General features: G+C 34.5%; 1 protein-coding gene across 1 annotated transcript in view; it reads right to left on the bottom strand.

Annotated features, from left to right (window-relative positions):
* Positions 1 to 21,769, bottom strand: part of ascc3 (activating signal cointegrator 1 complex subunit 3) — a 382,719-nt gene that overhangs the window by 21,580 nt on the left and 339,370 nt on the right. The window contains exons 32-36 of the mRNA XM_088905827.1: positions 21,347 to 21,467; positions 21,088 to 21,220; positions 20,652 to 20,777; positions 10,472 to 10,583; positions 9,830 to 9,964 (exon numbers count right to left, since the gene is read on the bottom strand). Coding sequence (XP_088761953.1) covers positions 9,830 to 9,964; positions 10,472 to 10,583; positions 20,652 to 20,777; positions 21,088 to 21,220; positions 21,347 to 21,467 — 627 coding nt within the window. The remainder of the gene's footprint in view (positions 1 to 9,829; positions 9,965 to 10,471; positions 10,584 to 20,651; positions 20,778 to 21,087; positions 21,221 to 21,346; positions 21,468 to 21,769) is intronic.

Below are 21,769 nucleotides of genomic sequence, written 5' to 3'. Positions count from 1 at the left end.
ATTGGAAAGGTGTGCATTTAAATCCTAGGTGAGACACTTCTGTTACACCCTTGAGCAAGGTATTTCACCTGAGTGGTTCCAGTAAAGTACCCAGCTGTATAAATGGGTGCAAATATAAGTCACTTTGCATAAAAGCACCAGCTAAATTAGGAATGGGTAACTCCCTGTACACTGTAGAATGCATACCTAGAAAGCAATACAGCAATGCTCTGCTTTGATTTACACCAAAAGCAAAAGAAATCACTCAAAAAAGCAGAAAACTATGAACATGCATTTAAGTACATTATGCCGTTGTATACAAAAAATATTTAGTCTAAAAGGAGAATAAAAAGTGAGATAAAGTTGGTACAAACTTATAAATCACCAAATGTAGCATTTGCCAAATATATAAAGTAATTAAACATAAATGGAGAGAGTTATGACAAATTATTAAATTAAAACAATAATGTATATAAAAACTAAAATACTGAGATCCGACAGGAATGTACTACAATGTTTTTCTCTCCTTAAAATTGTAAGAGGAAGGACAACGTCTGCATCTCTAAAGGGAGATCCTGTTGTTTACTGCATGCCATTTGCAGTTTCACTTGTGAAGAATTTGCTGAAGAGATTAAGACAGAGGTTTTTTTGTCTTCTTAACCGCCAAAGATGTTGCACAAAAGACCCTCCTCGATGTCAGAAGCCTCTACTGATACTCACAAGAAACAGAAATAGTTTTTATTTACTACTAGGCACATTATTAGTACCTCCTACTTTAACCAGCTCTCTATCTAATTTCCTGGGCTTGATCAGTGACTGTAAAAAAAGGAAGGAAAAAAACAGAGGTTTATTACCAGCGCAACGCCAGTAATTAAAGGAAATTGACAAGCACAGAAGCTTTTGTGCAGATGGGATTGTGACTGAATAGAGGGCACAGAGGTTGCTAGAGCCCATTATAAGCCTGTGTGATGGAGGTCTCTGCGCATGTCTTGCTGTTGTTTGCTTAGCGAAGGCCAGGCAAATTGCTAGCTGCTAGTATGTGGCTTCGGTTTGCCCAGCTGTCTCAGAATAAAGACGTTTTCTCTCACAAATGCTAAATGACAGTGATTGGCAACCTTTCGATGAACTCCGTCTGTGACACTGCTACTGTTTTCTGAGACTTCACAAGAGTGGCTAGAATTGGGCAACATGCTGCACATTTCTATCAATTGGGTCCTGCTGTTCATTCAGGATTCTCTATTTTCTTCTTTTCTTGAACAGTGAAAACCTCAATCTGTTCCACAAATGTCGTCAGCTAAGGAAAACTGAGAACTGATCTAGTGGCTCCACAAAGTGTGGGTTAATAAAAGAAAAGAACAAAAAAATAAGACTTACTAAAAATACAAGTCTACCTGTTGCAATGCCAGTCTGTCTTACAAAATACAATGCCAGTCTGATTTCTAAGAATGCTGTGCTTCTTAGTAAATTGAAATTGTGCAGTATGGTATTCTACACAGTAGATCATTTTTTATCTGAAATAACTGCCAACACTAAGAAGGAAAAAAAAAATCTTATCATATGGATTCCAACCGAATGTTCATTGTAAGAACAGAACCATTCACTACAAGTGGAATCCAGTTGAGCTGATTTCTGTTTTCTGGTGAAATGGTCATTGATCCTTAATAATGGTAACGATATTATAATGATGTCAACATCATGTTTACATGAACAATGAGTATCTTATTGAAAAACTGTTTCTTTATACAAACACGAGCACACAGATCAAACTCAAGAATAGAAAAGAAAAAAATGTGATTGATAATAGATGACTATACATTGACTATCTTTCAATAATCTAATAAGATAATATGAAAAACATTGTTACTTTACACTAAATTGCAGTTTAAGATTAGACTCAAAAGTGAACCTCGTTTAAAAATAAGTATAATCAAAAATAAAAAAGATTTAAAATACAATTCATAAGCATAGCATGGTGTGTACTTGCAAATCAGATTTTAGGACAGGCAATTTGACGAACGTTGATTACATTTTACACTGTTTTTATGTTTTTGGTCATGGGAATACTGGATTTCAAGTGGTCGTCTTAACATAAAACAGTAAATCACATCAGGACTTGCTACCTTCTTTGATTTAATTTATTTTTTCCCTATTGAAAACAGAAACACCAAAATGCACCCTTAAGAAATAGCGAAGTGAATTTTAATATAATGGATGTGAAAACCATTAGCTAATAATAACATTTAAAGTTAAAGAAAATCTGAAATAGCATGCCTATTTAATAGAAACGTGCAATTACCCATTTATACAGTAAATGTAATTCCCCACAGAATATTTTATTTGTAAGATGTTCCATTAAATTGCTGTAAAAACCATTAACGACTAACTGCAGAAAAAATGCATCAACGAATTCAGCTGTAGACTTCTCCATTGCAGAGAGCAGAATGATCCCCTCACACCACCAGATTCCTCTTCCATGTGTTAATATAGTTCTTAGGAGGCAAAGCCATGACCACATAATTATTTCACAGTAATACACATAATTGAGCCTAACGCAATGTCCGATTCATGCCAGTGCTTCACAGAACTACAGGGTAAACTAATAAAGAAAGTGGAGGAGGGGTGGAGGCGAAACGCTTCACTGCTCAGGAGAAATCCTCTGAGGGGGTTTCACATTGCACATTCACCTCTGAGTCAGAGCTCTAAAGTACAAATTGCTGCTGGTCTTTGTGACGACCTGGGTCAGCCAACCTGCAGGAGCCACACAGAGGTCATGGCATAGTGTCTCGAGAGGGAAACAGCTTTGGAGCTCACACTTCTGCTGAACTGGGTGAAAACACTGACCAAGAACCACATTGCCCTCAACAAGGTTAACTGGACCTTTTCTAAGAATAAGTCTAGGCACGCTGTAACAAAAAATTAAATCTCACATAAGGTATCCAAAAATGAATGATTTTTTCTTATGTACAAGCCTAAGACGACTAAGTGCCACAGTTCTATTCTAGCATATAAACAGGAAAAAAAGTCAAAAGGGACACGCAAGGTCCAGAGAAAAAAATAATTAAACATTTCAAAATTAGATGTGTACTATTGAGTTTAATTAAGAAACAACAGTCAGTTCAAGAGATGTTAAGCAGATGACTATAAAATTACAATAGAACACATATGGCTAATAATAGTAGAGAAAAACTCAAAACTATTTGGGCCTGTAAATGTTTTCAGCGAGGTTTAGGCTATTTCATTATACAGTAAAACTGAACTTGGAATTCCAAATAAAATTTAAAAAAAGATTTTGTACTTTTACCTACAGTATATGACAATTTTTGTATTTTACTGTATCTAGGACACACACAAATGCTACATGGTGAAAACCTATCCAATTCAAGGTTAAATAAAGTTAAAAGTTAAGTTAAAATAAATACACTTCATATTTTATTGAATCACATTACATTTTTAACCCTTAAATAAACAGCATTTCTTTTCGTTTAAAAATCAGAATATCTTTTTTAGCTCTTCTGAAAAATGATATTTTTGACTTCTCATAGTGGTCTAAGTTCTAGGTTTTGCAGGCATTGAAAGACATGTTTAGCATTTCCATGAGCACTGACTGTTGAGACTCCTATTACTGACTCATTTCCTGATCTAAAAGATGTACACAAAGTGCTGCATACAACAGTGCATGGGAGATTAGAGGGTGGAATCTCTTCTGGAGCTGGAGCATTACAGCAGGAAATTAGTGCAATTAAAGTGGCACCTACTGTATAAAGAAGGGGCTTTATTCAGGATTCTCTAGACCTCAGAGGATGAACCAGATAAATATTTTTTCCCCACCTTCACAGAAAGGTCACAAAGATTTTAAACACTATTGATTTTAAAGAACTATGTAGCACATTTATAGAAGTTGAAATTCTTATTTTTGCAAAAAAAAAAACATATCGCTACTGTGTGCACCACTTCTTAACCACTCCATTAGTGGTATAATCACATATATTTGTACCAAACACTCTAGTTAGATTCTAGTAGAATTGCATAGTTCTGTTTTACTATCATTAATTGATTAAAGACATGCAAACTCACACAGTAATCATTTGTTTTTGTATTTTATTACCCAAGTGAGTGCTATTGTTATATCTCTTAATACATATGCTAGCATTGCACTTTTCACCTGGAAAATGTGATTCAATAAGGAAATTACATTAACGCACATTCCCATCTTTGAATTATTTATGAGTTTTATAGAGATATACATATCCTCAAAGAGTATCACATGTTTTAAAGACAATATTATTTCCCAACAAAAGTAATTAAATGGCAACTGTCTGATGTTAGCTAATGTTAGAGAGCATATCATTGCACATGCTGAAGTCAGCAGTTCAAATTTTAAATTCAAAACTGTTAAACGCTTCTCGAGAGGCGAATTTCTGCCCCCCTTGGTGGATGATTCATCATCTTCAATGAAGAAAAAAAATATTTTTTACAGCATACAATTTATGTAGCCAAGGCGGGCTTTGGCAGAATTTCATTTCTCAAAGCAAACCAAAGTGTAGCATGAGAAATACAGATATTCCTTTAAGAATATTGCAAACAATTACAAGATTGTACATTTTTTGTACAATATTTTTTTGGTAGGAATGCTTGAGAATACCGCAATAAGGAGATGCTATAAAACTCCAAATGTGGCTTAATATGAACTGCCAAAACCAAAAGGAACAGTTTATTTTTTAACTTTATTGTAAATTATTATTGTGGTGTTACCAGCTAATGAATGAATGAGCACTCTGAGACCACATGTACTTGGCACTGAAAGACAACTCTGAAACAATGATGAGTTCGGGAAAGTTCTTCTGTACATCTAGATCAGTAGTGCCCAACTTTGGTCAAGGCAAGTTTTCAGCTTGTTCAATTAGGCAAATAACGAGTTATATTTGGTAATCAGGAAGAAAAAAACAGAAATGTAATGGCCTTCCAGCACAGGAGTTGTGCACCTTTAAACTAGAACATTTATAACAAACCGCATCAATGGTGGACATCGAACATATTGTCCACATCTCATAATTTATCTTACTATTTTGTTAAATGTGGATTTCCCTTTTTTCTATAATGAAGTGATTCATTAAGAAACCAAAAATTCAGTTTCTTCCATGATGTTTGCAATGTTCTACTTGGGGTATCTCTGTTATGCTGCATAATTCAATTCTTTTTGGGATCATTGTACATTATAACAAACAAAAATAATTATTAGAGCAGTTGCATGATTCTACTATGCCAGTATCAAGGTAATTTCTTACTTCATGGTTCACATGCATTTAAACTCTGAATGTAACTCTGTCTTTTCACAAATGTAATGAAAAGCACTGAGCTACAAACGCAGACCAAACAATAAAAAGAAAAGGCCATGTTCATTTAACCATATACGCAATCATTCTCATCTATGGACTGAACACCAAAATATTGAACAAACTGTAATTTTAAATGAAATGTATACATCATTTTAAATGAAAATGGAAACACTAATAACACAACTAAGTACCATGCTGTATGTGTTATCAAAGTTTAAACCTGAATCTTTGGCCATTTTACTGATACGTACAATCTGGCAGATGGAATTGAATGTGGGAACTAAACACCTTAGTTGCACACATCCTTAAAGTTCACACAAGTGCACTGATTGGAAACACCTAGCCAGAATGTGGCCGTGGACAAAGGAGTATGAAATTTTTACTGGGTTGAACCCAAGCTTTAAACATAATACATACAAATTTAAAAATCACCAGGCGTTTTTATGTGCCATTTGTCCTTTCATGCTGAATCAAACTTTGCTAAATCAAAGCTTTGTAATCTAATATGTACATCCAGTGTGCTTCAGATAGGACATTTTAAGGTCCAAAAACATTTCCCTTCAGAAAAGCAGAAAATGAACAATGTTTTCGGTGTCTTTCTGGATCTGCTGTTCAGAGACCAAGGATTAGCAACACCACCTGAATTTGTTTTGAGTTAAAGAACATTCATCTTCCTTTTGGCAGGAATCCCACTAGGAAACTGATGAATAATAATTCATTCTGCTCCATCACGGCCACGAGTTAAAAATATCACTTTGACCCAAGAATGTGGGGAAGACTGAAACCAATCCAGCTGTGGCTTATAAGGCACTCAAATCTCCATCTGCACATTCTGAATTGAGAGTACTGCACAATTTAGCATGCAACTGAAGATCAAAAACCTCATTACATAAAACTCAAGTGATTAAAAAAATGCCTTCTGTTGTTTGTATTTATTGGATTTATAAGCCATTGTATTCAATCTAAACAGATGCCTATTTCACTGCAGGTTTAAGCAGGGCATTCACCATTTACTATTTTAATTTTGGGAGTGTAGGATTTAAATTTCCTATCTTGCCTATTTTCTAAATTCCATGTCATCTTGAACATTTTTGTGATTTCTTCAACTGATTCTAACATGTAGCTTTAATTTTTCTTGATAAGCATAACACAAAAGCTCCTTTTCTGTAATTGCTTTTTTTGTAACTTAAAAACAGTGGTGTCTTTTAAGTTGTGAATTCTGAAGTACAAATATATAAAATAATTGCTATTTGCAGTAATTTAAAATAACTCTTATATGGATTTTAAATAAATGAAAATGTGACTGTGACAGAGTGTAAGCAATATCAATTATATACATTTGCCAATTTAGCTTGACCATAAAAGCTCATCCAAATGGCTAACCAGAAATCTGCTGTGAGTGTCTGGTCTCCAGGAGGTCTGTTGCTAACGCAAAGTTTATTGATTTGTTTTGTCATACTGTATAAGAGCTTCTGAGCTGTATTAAGCTCTATATTCTTCTTCTGAATCAGTTATGAAAGAATGGCTTTTCTTTAAATAATGAATCTGTTCAACTTTTACCATCCTGCCTAAGTCACTCTAATAAACACTCAAAATCTAACAGAAATCAATACACTTTCTTTAATCAAACAAATCTACTTGAACAGTTAATCATTGTGAACAGAATTCGTATCCAATTTATAGTTCATAGTTTGTTGTGAACTTTGGTGTTGTATCTTTTGATTATGACTCCTACCAGTTAACGACCTGCCTGCTGCAGTCCATACAAGCACCACTATGTGAAACTGTTAAACAGCTCAATTAGAGAGAGGACATTAAGGATTTCCTACACATGTGAGCTTTACAGCTTACAAGTAATGTGTGAAGCGTGGTCTTAATTAAACTCTATTCACTGTATGGATATATATTCATATAGTACATATTTAGCAGCTTTAAGGATTTAAAATACAGGTATTATATATATATACTGTAAGACAGAAAATCTGGCACACTGACAATCTTACGTAAGACACAAGCAATAGAATCTGCTTAGTTTAATTCAGTACATTTACTCTATTAAGCTAAAATAATGGGGCACCAGACTCTCAGAGCTTCCTAGAAGGTTCCTGGGATGGTCTTCATGCATTGGTGGATCAAAAGGGCTGAAGGATTATTTATAAGCACATGCTTGAAAAAATGTCCCATTTTTAAGATATCTACTTTTATGAGATGAGATTAATACTTTTTTGAATGTTAGAAATGTCAACATTCAATATTTGAACACAAAATGAAACAGAACAAACAAGAAAACACACAACACTATATGAAACAGATCATTTCCCAGTGTTTCTACCACTGTTCTGAAAATAACAACAGATAACAACTAAACATAGGCTATTTGACAATATACAGCAACACAACTTTCTACTGCATCCCACAAACAGGAGTGTAATTCACCAGGAGAGCAGTGGAGAGCTCTAGTACACACCTTCCTTAAAGGACAATGTTCGGGGAGAAAGTCTGTTACTGGTTTCTTAGCTGCTGTAATATCAGCCAATCAAATTGTACACTACTGTACAGTCAGCTTGCAGCAATTTTTTACACATATTTGAAAAAAAATACTCTATTGCTCTTGTTTACCCAAAATAATATTTTCTAACTTAAAAGAAGTAATAAGCATTTCCACAAAAGGAAAAGAGCCCAAACTCATGTAAACATGTAAATGGCAGAACTGCTTGAACTAAACACCTTTACTAGTTGAGCCACCAGGGTGTCCAAGGTTTTTAAAGGCCATGATATAAAGTAGAAATGTGTATATAGCATTACAACCTTAACTTTATAATTCATAATTTTCTTCAAAAAAGTACAAAATTAGTAAATTCCTATTTGTTTGACAGCACATACATGGACAAAAGTTAAGTCACAATACAAAGGCAATAAGAAGGCACTAACGTAGAAGAACCCCCAGAAACATGATTCAGCCTTCATATATTAATGTTAATATTCTCACCACAGCATTTTGGGATTCAGGTTTTCTGTTTTACTTTCTTTATATTAAGGCAAAAAAATAGGGTTATACTATAATAACATACAATATACCGCACTCCAATAAGTTTGAGAACATGTTGAAGTTAATGTTACTAGATACTACCATAATCATTACCGTTATAACCTTTGCTTTCAGAAAGAAAATTGAACTTCCCAGTTTATTTTCAGACAACTGCACTTAAGGTAAATGCATTCATTATAATTCAATTTAATGTAACTTGGTACAGTTCTCAAAAACATGGAAGTGCAAATTCAGTAAACTTATTGGCAAATAAATGAGATGTTATGACTCCATGCTTTTGGTCACATGCATATTCGTTGCCACAATAAAGGTGCCTGTAGGAGATTCTGTTTCCTGCTTGAAAAACACTGATAATTCTGATACAATTTTTTTTTCACTTAACATTTCAGCTGCTGGTGTTTTCTCTCATTAATCCCTCAAAAGAGTTTATGGATGATGTTGCTCACTAATTCCAGAGCCCACTTAACTTTTAAATTTAAATTTAACAGTCCTGCAGTTTTCTGATTTATGTGCATGTTGTTGTGCATCTATGTTTGTCAGTTCTTGAAGGAAACATTGCAATACATTATTTTACGTAGATCAGAGAGTACAATTATCACAACTATCACAACAAATGATAATAGTTAATGATAAACATATCCTATAAGTAAAATGAATAGATTTGACTAAACTAACTAATATGTTATATTTACTAATTGCATTTTAAAGGGAGGTGTCTCGTAATAGCACAAACAATTGCTTCCTATCATTGTATATATTTTTGTATATATTGTATATATTTTTAAATTCATTTTAATACCTAGGGTGATAAATCAAGCGTTGAAGAAATTTAGCATATTGACAACAGCATAAGGTGCTTTTTAGCTCCTGATACTAGTAAAAAAATGCCAATAAGTATAAATAACAGAAAAATCTGGGCACATACTAGGACCAGATGTAATAAAAGGCTGCAAATTTTGAGAGTCAGAAAATTTGTTGAGGTTTTAAGAAACATTTTGTGGACGCCATTTTGTCTTTGAGGTTGAGCCCACTGTAGTCAGGTATTTTAGTTCTGTTCATGAGCTTTACTTTTATGAAGAATAAAATAGAAGTTCCAGCTCTTCATGTGAAAAACCGATTGCTTCTCCTGCCATCCTTTTGCCAATACTTACATAAAGACTGGGACACTTATTTCTGCTTGACATCACACAAACTAGTGTAGTGTAATATGTTAGTCTATCATTCATGCTTTAACATATCTACTCTAAGAACAGTGGACACAATGTTTATACTGCCAGTGATTACAACAGACATACAAATTGCAGTCCATTTGCAATGCAACTGGCCTTAGCACATTTGAGCCTGTGCATCACTTACTGGTCAATACATAGCATCAACTTTGCTCCTGGTTTCACCTCTGCCCTGATAAATTGTTTCTCAACCAAACCAAACCAAGCCAAAGCTATTTGTGAAAAACACAACTTACAGTGAGAACGGAGAGCAGATCTTCTATTCTGCACTCTGCTTTCAGCCTCTCTTTAAACATCCGCACAGTCTGATGTTTTAAGTAGTAATAGGAGGCAATACGTCCATAAGTCAAGGGCTCAATGGTACGGTTGTCCTAAGACAAAGAGAAAGTGATAATTAGTTTCCTATTTTTTTTTTCTCAAACAGATACACCTCCATAAAGTAGGACTACTCATTAAGATACATTCGCCATGTGAAGACAATTTTGTGTAATCAAGTAATAGCATGAAATAGTGTAAAGTTTTTCCTTCGTAAATGTAAGATTAAATACAAAAAATAAAACATTCTGAGCAGAAAACTAGTTTTGAAACACATTAAAAAGACTGTATTAAAAATGATTGTGTCAAGATCTGAGGGCAAAGAAGAGCTTGCACTCTGGAATACACATACAAAAATGAAAGTGACACAATAATTTTAAAATAGATTAATGTCTGCTTTATGTACAGACCTCATAGCATATGAGAGCTAAAGGCATCATAATATACTGTAGCACTCATTAATACATTAGCTAAATTACTATGATTGTCAAAGTCCAATATTTTGTTGAGGCCAATGCAAGAAAATTATTTTTAAAAAGAAACAAAACAAAGTTTAAACGTACCTCTCCTATTTCCATACAGTAAGAACATTCCAAATCCCTTAGAGACTTTTCTACCAAGTTAGACAGGAACTTGTTGATGGTGTCATGGTTTATATCATCCAAATTGTAATAACTGAAAGAAAAAAACAAAATGAACTTTTGAAGCAAACCACAAAATGAACTTGGCAATGCAATTTACAATCACCTGTTTCCATATATATTTTTCTTAAGTTCTGAAAAGCAAACACAGTGGCACTTGTGATACAAGCGATCTTTGCATCACTTATCACTGTCATTTATAATTGTGTAAAAATGAATTTATAATGGACAGATTCTGACCATACTTTATAAGCGGTAAACAAGGTCATGGGGAAATGGAGAAAAATAAAAAAATAAAAATAAAAACCGTCGCATTTTTTATACCAACTTACTTTATAAGTAGCTTTTAATTACTTGTGGTCATGGACCATCAACTTTTTGCTAAAATAATGATACTCAGATTTGACTTAAATTTCCTAAGGGACAACACACTATAACTTTCCATATCCAGTGGTTTCGGATGACTAAAAATGGCTGCAAAGTCTAGACAGTCTGTTATACAGTAGCACCAGACTAAAGCTTACTTTAAACCACTGTATCCTTTATCAGCTCACAATTGTGTAAATCACAATTTCATTAGCAGTACGGACTATCTTTTCATAAACACAGAAGGACATTTTATTGAAGCAGGGCAAACATTTACAAAGAAATAACACATGATATCTCTTTAAAACCTTTTTAGCACATAAACTAAATTGTAAGCAATATTCATATATTTAAATAATACAAAACAATTGACAATTTTACTTAAATCAATCAATAATTGTGTTGTGTTACCATGTAAATAGTAATACAGTACTACTCCAGTAAATAATGAGGTTTGATGGCCACTTTTACAATAAAGTTAATAAAGATAAGTATAATAAAAAACTGTGTTCATTCTTGAAAAGTTCAACAGTCAGCAACAGTAAATAATTCCAGCAACTTGAGGCACCCAAGGCTTATACAATGAAGTTTCTCATGGTGATGTACTACTGTATATTGCCTTAAACTGCACTCATATAGCTTTAATGCACTTTATCTAATCAACTATTCACAAAGAGATAATTTTATCTTCCTAAAAATCCAACAGCTTAAGGAATGGGGATTTCATAAACTCATCAGAAAGCTTGTGAACTGTTCACAGGAGGTGCTTGATTATCAAAATGCACTAAAATGTCCAGAGGGAGTCTAAATGTTATCACAAAATTGCTACCAGATTTCTATCAGTATTAACTGAGCTGAAAAAGTTACAGTAAAAATAGCTTCCATACATGTTTCACTCAATTTGTACAAGAACTAAGCACCTTATTAACTCTGAATTATCAACTTTCATTAATTTAGAAATAAAAGTTGGAAGAAAAACAGCTATTGCAGTAGTTCCAAGTCAAAAAGTCACTTATCTGCTGTGTGAACAATAAAATCAGTGTGTCTTATTGATACATTTGTTGCTTAAGAGTAAACAATATTGTCGCTTCCAACAACCACAGTTTACATACATTCTGAAACTATAATGAAAAAGATTCCATTTAGTATTGTAAGACTTGCTGTGAGTATACACACAACACAAATATATGTACAGTTGTTATATTCTTAATAAATATAAAATCTTAATTAGAAAAAATATTGTACTGGTAATTCAATTAGGAACCACAAAATGATATCCTGTTTATAAAACTAGACCTGGGGGAAACAAAGTACATAAATAACAGCTTTGCTGTCTATTGAGTGGGCGTTTTCATAATATTTAATCTACAACCCATACGATAAATCCATTAATTTTGACTATTATTATTAGCTATCACTCGTTATCTGGAAAGCACCTGGGAGTCTTTACAGACAGTTCCCAGACAGCATCATAACTGCTTGCAGTGCTTTTGCATACCAAATCCACCAAAAGCACACTGGCCTGTGCACCCAATTTCCACTGCTCAAGCACAGCTCCTTGGCTGACAGAGTCAAGCTCACAGCGGCAAGCCTGTGACTGTAGAACACTGCTCTCACAGACACAAGGCCATGATAATTTTCAAACTAGTGAAGCACATCATGTACAAATGTAATTAATTCAGAATTCTCAGAAAACCATCATGTGCCCATTGCAGGATCACAACTAAGATACTTCAAGAATTTCATCAACCTCTCACTCCCACAAACACAGATTAAAACATAAAAACTAAACACTAAAAAAATAAAATTCAAAACTGATTCAAATTCAAAAGGAAAAAAATATTTTGGCATTCAAAACAAAGGTTTCAAAGTTGAAATGAAAATATGTTTAAATATGACAAGGACTGTAATTATATACAGTATACAGTATGTGTGTTTTTAGGTGAACAATAACAATGTTTTATCTGAAATTAGTAAACAATTCTCTATTCCTTTTGCATCTGAAATATTTTTGTCCTGTTATTGAGATCTCATAAATATCGTTCTTTCCAATATTACAAAACTAAATGCTTTCACTAGGATTGTCATGTCTAACATAAGATAATGAAAATTCTATGCAGTCATTTACAGCGTTCCTTCTCTATCCGTCTTTCTGTCCATCCGTGTGATTGTATATCTATTTATGTACCCATCTTTCTCTCTGTAATAAAGCAGCCTTTTCTTATCTGCACGGCTATTCATTTGTTTAACTGTGAAACACAGTTTTTCACAAATTGACTTGTCAAGATGTTAATTTATTAGGCTGGTTATTGTACTCTCTACATCAGGCAAAACCTTCACACAAGCAGGGTTGAATATTTACAAGGCTGTTAACAGGTGCTGAGTTGTTTAATGATTCTAATAGCCAGAGGCGCACTGAGAAAGCCAGCAGGATCACAATTGCAGGCTGCTGGAACACAACAATTACGAGTCCCTTGAGATGTGTCAGAGTCAGAGGCAGTTTCTTCCTAATAGCTCCTAGTGCCTGGGCTAGACAGGCTAACAGCCTTTAGTGGGCCTCAAGGAATCATTTATTAACAAGCACCTTGGTTTTTTGAAATACATAGTGTATAACATTTAAATAATGCCCCATAATTCATATTAAACAAACTGTAATCATTTTATGAAATACATTTGTCACTTATTGAGAATAAAGGATTAATCACTATTTGTTCTTCCTTGTATGCACCTGAAATACTGTAAATTGGACAAAAGTTTTTTTCTTGCTACCTTCAAAACATGCCTGTGAAATGACAAAGAAACATACAAATTTCTTATAATTTTGATTTACAAAAAATATTAAAAAGTCTACAGAATTTTTGGGAGTCTATTTATGAGAGTATGAAGAGGAAAATGGTAAAGTAAGACTTTTGTCAAGCAATCTTTGTCCTCTAGGCAAGCATTTTAAAGGTAGTGATACTTTAGTAGTAGGTTTATATAAACTAGTAAAAAAGTACATGGGATTTCTATAACATTTGCAACAATATGTATACATGTGCAATACGTAATACATATATAATGTATACTTTCACTTGTAAAAGAAAACAGATTATATACTATAGACCAAATATAAACAGTGAATTCACAGAATTAAAACATTAAAACATTAATACTGTAATGATCAAGGAAGATGACATATTCCTGTTATAATCAGTCATTATTTGGATACATTTTAGGCTGCTGATGTAAACTGCTCAGACCTGGCATTAAATTTTCATTAGAGGAGTCCAACAGAGGCTTGTGATGGATAATACTAGTAGTAAAACCATTTTTCCTTTTCATTTAAATGTAGTTTACTATATGACACAAAGAAAGGTATATGTATTTTTTGTTTGTGACAGCGGGAGTTTGAGAACCTATAGTTATTTTATAATTCTTGTCTTAATGTCTCATGTTTACTTTGAGAAGGACAAATAAAGTGTAGCTGGTCATATGTGAAAGTTTAAAGTGACATCATTCCAAGCAAAAGGTTACAGAAATGAAAAAGACATCTGCTTTGCCTTGTGAAACATTCCTGTGTGATAGCATTTTTATGGCTGTCAGCCCAGATTAAACACAGTGCAGCTCTCTTGAAATGCTGAAAGAAAGTAATTCCACAAAATGTTATGGTACAAATATGCTTGTTTAGTTATGTTCCTGGACAGAGAAAAAAGAAAGAGGGAGAGAAGCTTCATTATTATCATTATCACCAATTTTCTCTTAGGAAACAGCAATTTTAAATGTTTCATTGCACAATTTATTGTTTGTGATAGGATGACATGCAAGTCAAAGGCTCAGTCCAGACTGCATTTAGAAATCCACAAATATTTTGACAGTCCTATGTTCTAACTACTACGTCGGCTTTCAGTGTAAACATAAAAATAATGGTACACAAGTAACACCAACTGCAACAAAAATAAGTACGCTAGCTAGTCCACAAATGTGCATTAACCTTGGTCTCGGTCACAGCATATTCAAGTTACAAGTTCCCCCAGGACATTCATAAAGACTACAATGGTACTACAATGAGTTAGCAAAGCAATCCCTTTATACTAAAACCCATATTATTGTTTGATATCCGGTACAAGGTATAAAATACCTTAATAGCTGTTTAATATGTAGGTTGATGACAAAATGATTAAGTATTCCTAGGTTCTGATTCCCAAAAGTAATGATGCTGAAATGTTTTAAACTATTAAAACTATTCTTTTTGTAGTGTAAATTATATCTAGCAACTAGTGCAGATAAAAACATTACCTTAACCCCAAAATATAACCCTTTATTTGAATCTGAGATACTTGTTACTAAGCCTTTTTAGCTAACAGGACTAAGTGATTTTGTTTCATGAAAGGTAATGTGTCACTGCAGTATCTGTGATTATAAACTGAATTTTGTACATTTTTTTCTACATCTCATTATAAACATAATCTACCGGGTTTTAATACACTGTAAACAATAGTACGCTGTGTGTGTAATTCACTGTCTGAAAAAACACTGTTCTTATGTTCCTATCATATTTGAGGGCACAACTGGAATGTACCAAAAATCAAGAATGAGAGGCATTTCTTTACCTCAAAAGGTTGTGGGAGCGCAGAACAAGCCACCCAGCTATGTTGAAAAAGCTGATATTTTCAAGAAATTGGTGAATGAGTTACATACTAACTACCAAACAAGCCAGACTATCTTTTTTCACATCTCTTATGTTCTTATATTATCATCACATAAAAAAGAAATGTTCTCTCAAAACACACTTCAGCATTTAAGAAGCAGTAATGTGAGAGGATGTTAAAGCACTCTTAGAAATAGTGCTTATAATAGGATTTGTGCTACAAGTTTACAGTGGAAAAATAGTCTATGAATACCAATCTGTATGAGCATGACTCTGAAAGAGGGTGGCTTTGCCCTTTTGTTCCCAATCCTGGTCCAGTGGCACCCCAGTGTCTGGAAACTTTAATTACAACTTAACTGGTGATACTTAATGCTTTAAATTGATCTGCTTGCTTAATTAGACTTTTTTTCTGTTTCTGCTTGTTTTCTAACATCCAGCATTCACACATTCAGCATACAAAAGTGTAAGTAAACTCTCCTCAGCTTGTTTATGAAGAATCTGCTCCCTTATTTCCATCTAAATTAGTGATGAAGAGACACAGGTGGGGCTGACAAAGTATCACTCCTAAAATGAACTCTTTTGTTCCTTATTTAGAGTTCTAGCTGGTTACATTTGAGCCAACACACCTGAGTAACACATGCATCAAAACGTACCCTGAAATAAATTAATACATTAGCCTGCAATTAAAGAACCTAGTTGAAGCTCTTATCAAACATCTGGTGGAGACAGATCATAAATATAAATGAGTTTGATCAATTCTAATAATATCAGACACAAGTTTATAAATCTATACATCTGTATCACTTGGAAATGCGTTGGGGGCAATTAGTCCACCGTGTATCCGGATGGGCACTCATCTGAACTGGGAGGATGTTCCTCTGAAATCAGGAGCCGAGATCCTGACACCTACCTGGCCATCTGCTACTCCAGTGGCAAACTCACATTTATGATTGATATTGAGGACAAGAATGAACAGAAATCCCTGTTATTCTTGCTTTAGCCTGACACTTTAAATGTGGTAGACTTTGGTTCACACATTTCCTATGACAAAATGAATACAAGTACTTTGTATACATTTTTCATACAGTATACGGATGTCTGTTTCATATGTGTGTAACCCTCTTCTCTTATAATAATACTTTATAAAAAAGGTGCAATAATGAAACATCATAAAAACAGAGCAAGGAGTAATTCCTTTATAAAGCCAGTAGTTTTCATAATAAATATTTTAATTATATACAGTGTGCCTTTTGCAGTTTTATTTTCAAACAGCAGTAATTTATGTTTTAACCTTGCAGTGGACAGTTCACAGTCAAAAAGGACTTCTCTCATGTCCCCAGATTATATTGGGTTCTTTTTTTAAATAAAGCACACATTTGCTGTTTCCTGCAAAATGTGTCAGACATTTTGGAGTAAAAAGAATTTATCCTCATATGAAATATGAAATAGGCGCCAGCTCCCCCATAACTCTGTAACGGATAAAGCAGCTAGAAAATGGATATAAGAATGAAATATGAAGAGCACTGGTGAAATCGCAGCACAGTTGATGGAGGGAATCATGTTTTCTGGGAGAGAAAAGCTAGGAGGAAGAGAATTTTGTCTTTAATAAGTCAGCAGATAGTACTGAGTAGTTGAAGGTTTTATCTCCATTGATGTTTAAACTTCCAACAAATCTTTGCACACACTGAAGAATATTGAGCACTTCTGGGGCAGCTTGCAAACACAAAACAAATGAGGGCCTTGTGCGTTTGTAGTAAGACTGTTATTCAAAGGGGCTATCTATTAAGAACACCTGGTGTGTACCATGTTTCCATGCAGCTTGCTACACAGCGTGGGGTTTCACAGAATCAGTGAAAACAAAGAAAGATAATTCTATTGTTTTTTTAAATGTGCCACCAGGTTAATATGTATGTTTCATTCAAATACATTAAACCGCTCAGACATCAATGCAACTTTAATCATATAGATTACAGTGTTTTTAACATCAGGAAATACAACAGATAATAAAAGTGTAATCGACTAAGTGCTAACAAAGTAGGTCCGGGAAGTGTGACTGATCAGAATCTGAAGCTGATTAGCATATTCACAACACAAACTAAACAGAAGCACAATGCTTCTCACATTTGTAAAGAGATGTTAATAGAGCTTAATAAAGCTCTCAGGACTAATGGAGAATGTTTATGCATATATCAAAGCATCCATTTACAGAAAGATGATCTATGGGCTGCTTTATACATTTTCTGAGAAATGCTTTGCAAAGTAATATACAATAATACTCTAAATTGACCATGAAAATAATACTGTATATGTTTATTTCATGAGTAATAATCATAAGTACAGGACGTCCCTAGTGTATGTCAGGGACCAGAAAGCGACGTATAAAAGGGAATTTTCCCACATAAGAATAATGTAAATAAGTGAAAATAAGTGGAAACTTTGCCCATGCGATTTAAACTCGGAGTTTGGTATAGAACAGGGTTAGGGGTCATACGTTAGACTGAGTGTATGTTTCCTGTGTAGCTAACCAAATACAGTGCAGAGGGTCCAGTGTAAGTCCAAGTTACGTTCCTAAATAATGCACAGTATAATAATAATAATAATAATAATTGCTTACACTTATATAGCTCTTTTCTGGACACTCCACTCAAAGCGCTTTACAGGTAATGGGGACTCCCCTCCACCACCACCAATGTGCAGCATCCACCTGGATGATGCGACGGCAGCCATAGTGCGCCAGAACGCTCACCACACATCAGCTATCAGTGGGGAGGAGAGCAGAGTAATGTAGCCAATTCATAGAGGGGGATTATTAGGAGGCCATGATTGGTAAAGGCCAATGGGAAATTTGGCCAGGACGCCGGGGTTATACCCCTACTCTTTTCGAGAAACGCCCTGGGATTTTTAATGACCACAGAGAGTCAGGACCTTGGTTTTACGTCTCATCTGAAGGACGGCGCCTGTTTACAGTATAGTGTCCCCGTCACTATACTGGGGCATTAGGACCCACATGGACCGCAGGGTGAGCGCCCCCTGCTGGCCCCACTAACACCTCTTCCAGCAGCAACCTTAGTTTTTCCCTGGAGGTCTCCTATCCAGGTACTGACCAGGCTCACACCTGCTTAGCTTCAGTGGGCTGCCAGTTGTGAGTTGCAGGGTGATATGGCTGCTGGCTAAATCAAATTACTTAGAAAGGGGAATTAATATTCATAAGGAATAATTTAATTAGCCTGACATACATTTGTAACACACAATTCAGACACTGGCATATACCTTTAATGTTCCTATAACCCATTAAAACAACAAATAGAAATACAGCAGATAGATAACATCAACCCTTTTCGAATTGTGATCTTTTGGAAACCATCTAATTCATTTGCTGCTTCAGGCTATATATGTTTTTCACTCATTGTTCGTGCGTTTAAAGTTACTGATCACACCTTGATCCACTGGGATGATCACTAATAATGCATGGTGGTAAGAACTCAACTCAAGTTGAATGTAACAACACTGTCTATAAGAAGAATTTTTAATGTTAGGTTTCGATTGTCACAATATTTTCTCATTTCTGGAACAAAATAATCAATGAACACCAACATTCCTTGAATGGAGACACGGGGTGCAAGGTCAATCTAGTCAGCCTGTCTTAGGACTTTGGGACAAATCTAGAAAACCCAAGTGAGTGAAGAGAGCATGCAACCCACAAGGTGCTGCAGTCCAGAATTGAGCCAATGCTAACCACTCTGCCATCAGCATAGCACAGCACTGGCCCACGATGATTTAAGTCCATTTAAAGTGGTTGAACTAAGACTGAACATAGCAGTTACACAATGTGTTTTATAAGCTTTAAATATTTCAGTTATTATCAAATCTAACAGGGATGAGTTGTGCTCTTCATTGTTCTTTCGGGGTCAATGTCTGTTCTTAAAGCAGCTCACAATGGCACTTCCAGGCAAGGAGATAAGTACTTTACACGGCCACAGTTAAAGTTAAACTTGGTTATTTATTTGTGCATAAAACATCTGTCACTTGTATAATATGGCTTTTTTTAAATCAACACGTATAATAACTGATTTGATAAAATAATGAACAGATTTTTTTTAATATGTCAATGTGGTCAGTTACTTTTTGTTTCTGTCATTTGCCATAATTTTTCTGGTGAAATTAGTGCACATAACCCACCCACTTTAATTACACAAATCTAAAGGGTAATTACAGTAAATTTTCCATACACCAACTATTGTCTAATAATTAATAATGAGGGACAATAAAGGCCATTTTTTTAATAGCTTAATTTGAGATGTCCTGGTTTGGGGGAATAGAAACCCCTTATGTAAACAAACCCTTTTTTTTACAGTTTGCACAGTGAAGCCTAGGTGGTGTTCAAAACAGTGGGAATAGCTTGTAAACTACAAAGCTAAAATGAGGCAGCACATAAAATTAAAAAATATAAGAACTTAAAAGGCACTTGTTTAAAGCAGTGCTCACATGCTTTCATAAAAACAAACAAAATTAATACATTCTTTCAATACCACCAAAATAACAAGGAAGAAAGCATGGACTGAGCATTACTGTAATTTTAGGTCCTATGGTCAATGGCTGTGCAAAAAAATCACCTGCAAAAACAAATTTCCAGGATACACCTGAGAATCGTGGATAGTAGTAATTCCTTCAACCTACATTCCTTCAGCAGTCTCAATGCTAATCTGTACTAGAAAAAAATCCAAAACTGCTCAAAAAGATTACAGTTTTTTCTATAGAGTATGATTACTCCATAGATCAGTTTTCATATTGTTCTTGTTTTACAAGTAATTTTGTCAGATTTTTAAATTGTTAATTTTTCACAATGTACTGTAATATGTTTCAATGTGTTTGTGGTGACTGTTAAAGTGCCACTTGTTTTGTGCCCCACAAAGCAGACTATATTCGATACAGTTACTTGCCAAATTCAATGCATTTGATGAGAAACATCTGGAAAAATGACAGTATATTAAATGTATCTGAGAGAATATCTTACCCTGTCTGCACATTAGAATGGCACATTTTTCAAAACTATGTCAATCATCTTCAAAAGATATAGAAGTCAACATGATATATTATGTGAAGTCATACCTGGGGTTCATTACAAGACGGCGGAAGAAGTACGTCCAGGTTATGTAATCCATGGCATCCTGTTTTGATGAAATTGTTCCTGCAGCAATCTCAGCGTTCAAGTGGTCCGAAAGTACACCCAGCAAGCTGTAAAAAATCATTAGCAAAAAAAAATCAATAAAGAAAACTAGAAATTCAATATTCAACAAAGAGTAAAGTGTAATGACAAAGGAATCACTGGGTATACAATAGTCTGTATTTATTTTACTTGAAGGCTTCACTTTCTTTCTTGTCTTTGCTTTCTAAATGCCAGTTAAATGGCCTGATAAAGCTTTTGCTTAAAGAAAACTGCAAATCCTTTCAGAAATCTACCAGTGAGGTGTTAATGGACAAACAAGTTTAAGTGATAATTCTGTGCAGATTTAGAATTTTACAGTACACCGTGAGCATAATTCACCTTGACTCAACAGGGAATGGTTCATAGAGGAATTTTTTGTAGAAATCTTTCTTAATGTCGTGGACAAGAATCACAGCTTTGCCTTGGTCATCGAACTGTGGCCTGCCTGCACGACCCATCATCTGAAGAACGTCTTAAAAAAGAAATACAAAGGAAGTATCAAATAAAATGAACAATCTAGAAAGTAACTGAACATTGCGAAGCAAAATAATAAAATAATTTAAAATATCAGTCTTCACATCACAGCTAATGGGATTACCTGTGATAGGATAGTCAACATAACGTCTGGTTTTTCCATCGTAGTACTCAGTTCCTTTAACAATCACAAGATGGGCAGGGAAGTTCACTCCCCAGGCCAGTGTGCTAGTAGCAATCAGAACCTAATTAAAAAAAATAAAATAAAAATCACACTGGGAGAGGGGAGATTAAGCCTTATACTAATCCTTTCAGGTCTTAAAAATATAAATAGAGCTACAAACTAACAGAGACTATTCAGCATTAAAACAAGTGGGATCAAATACATGTATCTCTCTATGGAGAAGAGTCAGGAGAAACGACTCTACTACCAGAGGATGTGAGCACATGACCGCTACATGTTTAACAGCTCCAAGATAACATGATGAGGATAGAATGAATGACAATCACAAAGTTTTGAAAACAAGCCCTTAAACTGCAAGTTTTA

Source organism: Atractosteus spatula, chromosome 2 (genome assembly GCF_055471065.1).
Source record: "Atractosteus spatula isolate fAtrSpa1 chromosome 2, fAtrSpa1.hap1, whole genome shotgun sequence".
Lineage (NCBI taxonomy): Eukaryota > Metazoa > Chordata > Actinopteri > Semionotiformes > Lepisosteidae > Atractosteus > Atractosteus spatula.
The sequence above is the reverse complement of the archived record's forward strand: the minus strand, read 5'-3'. Positions and strand labels throughout refer to the sequence as shown.